This window comes from Nematolebias whitei, chromosome 16, assembly GCF_014905685.2.
Source record: "Nematolebias whitei isolate Nwh7 chromosome 16, NemWhi1, whole genome shotgun sequence".
Classification (NCBI taxonomy): Eukaryota; Metazoa; Chordata; class Actinopteri; order Cyprinodontiformes; family Rivulidae; genus Nematolebias; species Nematolebias whitei.
This window is the reverse complement of record NC_056513.1, coordinates 23,180,877-23,187,953: the sequence shown is the minus strand read 5'-3', so window position 1 is coordinate 23,187,953 and position 7,077 is coordinate 23,180,877. Positions and strand designations below refer to the sequence as shown.

At 41.8% G+C, this 7,077-nt stretch overlaps 1 protein-coding gene across 1 annotated transcript in view; it reads left to right on the top strand.

Moving 5' to 3' along the window:
- The first annotated feature begins 5,632 nt into the window (after positions 1-5,632).
- LOC119422960 (MICAL-like protein 2) overlaps positions 5,633-7,077 on the top strand; it is a 24,994-nt gene continuing 23,549 nt past the window's right edge. The window contains exon 1 of the mRNA XM_037690371.1: positions 5,633-6,035. Coding sequence (XP_037546299.1) covers positions 5,893-6,035 — 143 coding nt within the window. The 5' untranslated portion in view covers positions 5,633-5,892. The remainder of the gene's footprint in view (positions 6,036-7,077) is intronic.

Below are 7,077 nucleotides of genomic sequence, written 5' to 3'. Positions count from 1 at the left end.
GTTTCATTTTTATCATTACATTATGGAAAATAATGACCTTTATCACAATATGCTAATTTTATGAGAAGGACCTGTATTGTGGTACTTGTAATTGTGTAACTGTGGGTAAATGTGCCCTTTTGTGAAAAAAAAAAGCATAATATGTTTGCTTTAAAGTTAACCGAACAATGTTAAATATAACGTTTAATGTTCGTTCGTTGCTTGAATTGCGCCGCTCAAGGTGGCTGCATGTTGGAGCAGCTCTGTTACTTTCATTTTGAAATTTTGCTTTTGGAAACTTTAATTCCTCTTTTTCTGGATGTAAATCACATTTTTTTGAATGATCGTTTCCTCTGGTATCGGATGCTGTGCAGCTGGAAGGATTTTTACAGAATTTTTTTAATTTTAGACATTTGTTATGGTGCGTAACCATGACAACAAGGCAGTTTTCTACAACCAACAGCAGCTGATTAACATCTCAAAAGCTCAAATAATATCTCAACTACAGCCCCGAATCTGAAGTGAGTTGAAAAGGATGTTCTGTGGACGCATTCTCATCTACCTGCCAACTGTGCTCGAGTGCCAGATCACTGAGATCCTGGAACTAGCAGGAAACACGGCTCATGACAGCAGAAGGACAGGATCGTCCCTTGGCACGTACAGTTGGCTCGCAGTGACGAGGAGCTCAGCAAACTGCTGGGAGGAGTGTTCATCGCTCTGGGAGGAGTTCTGCCCAACATTCGGGTGGTCCTACAGCCCGAGGGGAACCGAGAGGCCAGCTGAGTCTGGGTGGACAGATTAGACGGCATCTGCAGCCAGTTTCTCAGGATCCACTGTGGGATGGACCTTTACAAGAGATCCTTCCTGTCTACAGCCATCAGCATCTATAACATCTCTTAATGAAATCAGGATAACGAGTTGCAACAACAAATATTTTCCCTTTGGGATTAATAAAGTATTTTTTAATTTTGAATTGAATTGAATTAATTGTAGTTGGAAAGCCACAAAAATGATTTTCAGTGGTTTCTGTTGAAATGATATAATATAAAAAAAAGTCAATGATTGCTAAACTGTCTCAGAAACCTTCAACGCTGTAGATGGTTGGATCAGAGGCAACGTCCTTATGAAAGATGTTTGTTACGTTTCTCAACCAAGCAACTACAATAACACCTCATGTATTAAAATCCACTGCTTGGCTTTTAATGCTGATAAAAGAGGGCCACATAGAAACAAGAGATGACGTAACCGAGTAACACAGTGCTATCTGCAGGTATTTACATGTTCGAATGATCAAAACACAGCGGTCTCCTCCGTGTTATCAGCCCTGCTGTCTTTCTGAGCACGTGTCAGGTGACTGTGAGCAGAAACCACCCCCGTTCTTCAGCACACCTAGCTGAACAGGACTGGACAAGCTGGCTAACTGAACCACACCCCATTCACACTTTATTTTAGTGCTTCTAAAGTAGTTAAACAAAAGCCACAGTGGACGTCATGTATTCAGTACACACGTGTACAGATGAAACAATAGATTTTGTTTTAGGTGGTATAGAAAGGCTCTGTAGAGTGCAGGATCATGGTCTTACCTCAGGGGATCCAGCCACATGCAGGGCACGTTCACAAAACTGTGGTCAAAACCTGCAACATAGTACTGTAATATTGATCTCACAAATGATTGGCTTGACTAAGCATCTAACACTGACTGAATGTCACTCACTGCCTGATAAAAAGTTATTATAATTGCAATTTATTGCCATATTCTTGGCAGCACTAATATTAAAACATTATAACACACTCCATATGACTTATCTGCATAACTGACTGAGAAATAGGAAAAAAGAATCAATAAATGAGTCGTATCTCACAAGCCTTACTTTGAAGCAAAGGCTCATGGGACTTTTCACATGTCAAATTCAAGAGCCGCGGGACAAATCTGGTCCACCAAGATGATAATTTAAATGTAAAATATTGTATATTTTCCTAGTTTTTCTTTAAAAGAACTGATAAATACATCATTTAGTGTAGGCTTCTCTTCCCAGCTGGCTAACTTTGAAGCCAGACGGTTGGATCATTCTATCATTATTGATCCTGATGTGGAAATAGCGACGGAGACCGATCAAACTCTTGTTCATGAACCTGCAACCAAGAAAATATTTCAGGTATCTGACTTGAGCTGAAAGTGGCCCGTGCCTCGGACAAAGTTTTTAAATTCTGGCTCCTTTTGCTAACCGAGTTCGACACCCCTACGCAGCTAACTGTGCTGTGAAATACCAATGCTAGCTTGAACGTATCCAAGAACAAGTGATTCTCTTTCTGCTATTATTTTTATTTCTCAATATGTTTTGTTAGCATCTTCACATATAAAAAAAAAACCAAGTTAACTGCTGTTAGTAAGAAATATAAAGCATTTTCATGTGACCTCGTCTAACAAGGTGTCAGCCATTGGAGGTATACGAGATGCTGGAGTTGAATGTTGAGCTCCCTCTCATCCTAAGAGTACCAGTTATGACAGGAAACTGCTGCTTGATTTGATTGCAAATAAATCACAAACAGGCCCACAGCAGCTGTGAGTTCATTTAGTTTCTGGTCCAAGGAATCCAAAGCATCCTCATATTAAATCAATAACAATAATAGACTGTTCTTCGTAAACCTCTGAGCAGAACCTGGAAGTTGGAGTCAGAGCAGGACCTGCTTCCCCGTCGGCTGATTTCAGAAACAAGTATTAGGTCCTTCCCCCTCCATGTAACCAAACGGGACATCTTGTGCATTAGTTTAGTTTGCATATTAAATTTTCTAACATGTTTAGCTGTACTGGAACTAGTTATTTCTAACACTATGTGTTTGAGACGAATGGGTGGGAATTTAAGCCCCACTGCACAGACTTTGGTTCCAAAAATACCTTTACAAAAACACCTCCTCATATCCTCTTGATTTATTGTTTTTAGAACACTACTTTTTACTTTAAAGTGCTTTTTATTGTTGTATATTGTTGTCTGTACTCTATATGTTGTGTGTCTAAAACAGGAAATGAGTCCTCGTGACTCAGTGAGACTAACCTGCATCAATAACGGTTGAATTAAAAAAATAAATCAAAAAAAGTACCAGTGTTGGATTACATGTTGCTGTTTTAAATCAATATATTACAGCTGTGGGCCTTCTCTGCTGGCCTAAACACTATCAGAATCATGAACTTACATTTTAATTTATTTTTTCTATTAATATGTAGTTATTCAGAATTGTCTGTCGTTTTCATTTCATAGTTTTTCTCTTGGTTGCGCAGCTTCCTGTGGCATACGTTTATATAGAGCGTTTATCCGATCGTATTTCGACCATCATTGCTATAGGGTCAAAGAAATCTGCCTTGAGGCCTTCAGAATCAGCAGTGCAGACAGCTGTAGCTTAAAATAAATGTCAATCAAATTGTTGCTTTAACCAATCAGTTTTGGGGTTGGTGACACTGGAGCCCTCTAGCAGGCATTTGACATCAGAAATTTCACATACTTTGATTGGACGATCAGAGATCATACTGGTCGACGCTAGAAAACTGCATCTGTCGTGACCTGCACGAGCTAAACTACATTTATGTAGATTTAATAGCTGTTTTTTTTTTTAAACCCACAATGGCTGCTTCTGTTGAGCCCTAAAGCAATTTAAAATTAATGCTAGATACACGACAGAGCACATTTTTCATTCAATGTTAGCGTCCATGGCGATTGAAAAGGACTTACTGTTTGAACTGAAACAGGGGGTTTAAAAATGGTGGTTTGACGCTTGTGAAGGAGAACCGCTTATTGACCTGCAGTCTGCTGACATCAGCACTTCAGCTCCACTCCGCTCCCTGGAACCCCGGTTGTTGGGAGTAGGCCCAAAGAACCGTGCTGTAAGTGGGTGGAATCACCCAATGGAAAGACTGACAATCACAAAAAAGTTAAATCATGTCATCTGGACAGTTTCCTTTTCGGAAGAAAACATTTAATCTTTCATCCAAAGGACTTCATCAGTCTTAAGCCTGCCAACAGGATCAGTCATATTAAGTAGCACCTTGTTGACATGTTTCAAACCAGTCTGCTGTTGAGTTTTCAGGCAGCATGACTTTACACATGCAACACGGAGGACAGTCTAAAACAATCGCTCATTAGTGTCCTTGGTTCGGTGAGTAGCAAGCGGCCATTTTGCCTAGAACATTTGATTGTTATGCACTGATGATCAATTGTTTTATGATGATGGCCGTCCATGTTGTATGTAAAGCCATGCTGGGAACTCAACAGCAGACTGATTTGAAACACGTCAACAAGGACTGTGAGGTCTCAGTCTCTGATAGAGGACATTTGCAAACCGAGGTGTACCACAAACCCACCCACACAGACCAGTATTTGCAGTTTGACTCCCATCACCCTTTGGAGCACAAGTTAGGAGTCATCAGGACTCTGTATCACAGAGCAGACAGCGTCCCCACTAGCTCAGGAGCCAGGCAGAAGGAGAAATCATACACAAAACAGGCTCTAGAGCAATGTGGATATCCTAACTGGGCCTTCCTGAAAGCAGAGAAGAAACCCAAACAGGACTCCAGTCAGCCAACAGGTGAAAAAGAGGAACCCAGACCCAGACCAGTGGTCATTCCATATGTTGAGGGAGTATCAGAGAAACTGAGACGTTTATTTTCTAAACATAACGTCCCAGTGGCTTTTAAACCCCAAAATACATTACGGCAAAGACTGGTTCATCCCAAAGATCCAGTCCCCCGGCACAAACAGAGCAATGTTGTGTATGCTGTTCAGTGTCAGGAGGGCTGTGGTCAGTCTTACATCGGGGAAACTAAACAGCCACTGGCCAAAAGGATGGCCCAGCACAGAAGATCAACATCATCAGGCCAGGACTCTGCGGTCTACACTCATCTCCAGGCCAGCGGTCACTCTTTCAGGGATGAAGATGTTCACATCCTGGATAGCGAGGAACGATGGTTTGAGAGAGGAGTAAAGGAGGCCATCTTTGTGAAAAGAAATCGTCCATCGTTAAACAGGGGTGGAGGCCTCCGGGTTCAACTGTCCCCCTCTTACAATGCTGTGATTGCTAGTATCACTCAGCCCTCTGTGAACAGTAAACAGCCATCAGTGTGCTAATGATCCATTGTTAGGCTGATGGTCCTTCTTGGTCATGTGAGCAGCTGGTTTTGGTTGTCAGCAGCAAAACTGGTTGATCCACTCTGAAAAGGTGCTATTTATAAGACTGAACTGGATACAGCACCTCAGACTGAGGAAGTCTTTTGGATGAAAGATGAAACGTTTCTATATATTTTTTTGTTGTCGTTTTGCTTTGCTTTGTTTTTTTAATGTCCAGAGGACCAGATTTACCTACTGGATTGATTGACAGGTCGTGTCGTGGATCTGACTGGTGGAAAAAAATAAATAAACGAGAGCCACAAAAAAAAAAAAGTCTCTTACGACTTTATTCTCATAATAATAAGACTTAAATAAACTTTATTCTCATAATTCAATGACTTCTATTTTTTTTTCTAGTGCCGTGGTTTTAAAGCTCCATCGTAACAGCGAGACAAACCCATTAAAAAAGGTCTTTCTAGGGGTGGTCCCTGCCCCTGGTGCCTCTTGAAACTGGCCCGTAGAATCCTATCTACGGCCCTGGAGTTTCAGCAGCGTGGATTTTGATGACGGACAGGAAGAGCTGAAGAAGACGACAAAACTCCACCCACATCTCGTCAGGTGTCACGTCCAGTTTCTTTCCACAGTCGGACCAATATAGGTGATTCCCTGAAACTCACCGAACTGGGGTTTCCTGTCTTTCGTGGATCCAGCGTGTCCGAGCTGCTGTGAAAAAAAACAAAACAAAAAAAAGTTTCCGGAGTTCGTTGTCGGTCCGTGGAGGAGTTGGGAGGCTGTGAGCTCGGTTCGGAGCTCCGGGATGGCGGCTGTGAAGGCTCTGCAGCAGTGGTGCCGGGTCCAGTGTGACGGATACCGGGACGTGTCCGTGACCAACATGACCACGTCCTTCAGGGACGGCCTGGCGTTCTGCGCGCTCATCCACAGACACAGACCCGACCTCATGTGAGTACCACGACTGGGTGACCGAACCAGATCCAAACATCCAGATCCAAACATCATGCTGTAGACACCAGAACATATGGAAAAACCTCAGCTGGTGGCTCTGCAACTGGGGACCAGTATGAACGCAACACAAAACAGCTGCGGTTGATTAATTAATCAAATCGATTTGACTTCACCAAGAAGAATATTTGACAATCTGATAGAACAAGTTCTTGTGATTTAGGAGCTGTAAACAACAAAAACAAATGTTTAAAGACAGGGTGGTTCACTAATTGTTTGTTTTGTTTTAAAGGGAATAAACCCTGAGCTTTAGAATATTTTTTAAACATGCCCAACACATCCAAGTGAAAGCTTAATTCCCCCCCCTTTAGTCTAACAAAGTTAAGTCAAGTCCTCTGGATGGATTCATAAAAAAAAATTAAAAAAAATTGTTGAAACGTTTCATCTTTAATCCAGAAGACTTCATCAGTTTGAGGAGCTGCAATAAACTCACTCTTATAAATAGCACCTTCTCATAGTGGAGCAACCAGTTTGTTGAGACATCCAAAACTAGCTGTTTACATGATCAAGGAGGACCATCAGCCTAACAACCATTAACCTCCTGAGATGTTTGTGATTAGATGGACCTGATTTGTGTATAAATAAAACTTCCTCTTCAAAGAGGAAGTTGTATTTTGTTACATGGTTATGACATACTTTTGTTAAAAAAAAAAAAGTCCTCAGATGGGGACGATGGGCTTATTTTACAGCATAACACAATAACGTGAACATGGCTTAACAAAGTGTAAAACTCCATTGAACAGAGTGAAGTACAAGGTACAACAAAGCCAAAATGTAACGTGGATGCAGGGTCTCATTAACCTCCTAGGACCTGGCATCCACATATGCAAGAGTTCGGGTCTTAGGAGGTTAAACAGCGGCGAAGGCCTCCGTGTTCAACTGTCCCCCAGTGCTGTTATGTCACTCAGCCCTCTGTGAATAACAAGCGGCCATCAGAGCACTAACGATCCATCGTTAGGCTGATGGTCCTCCTTTATCACGT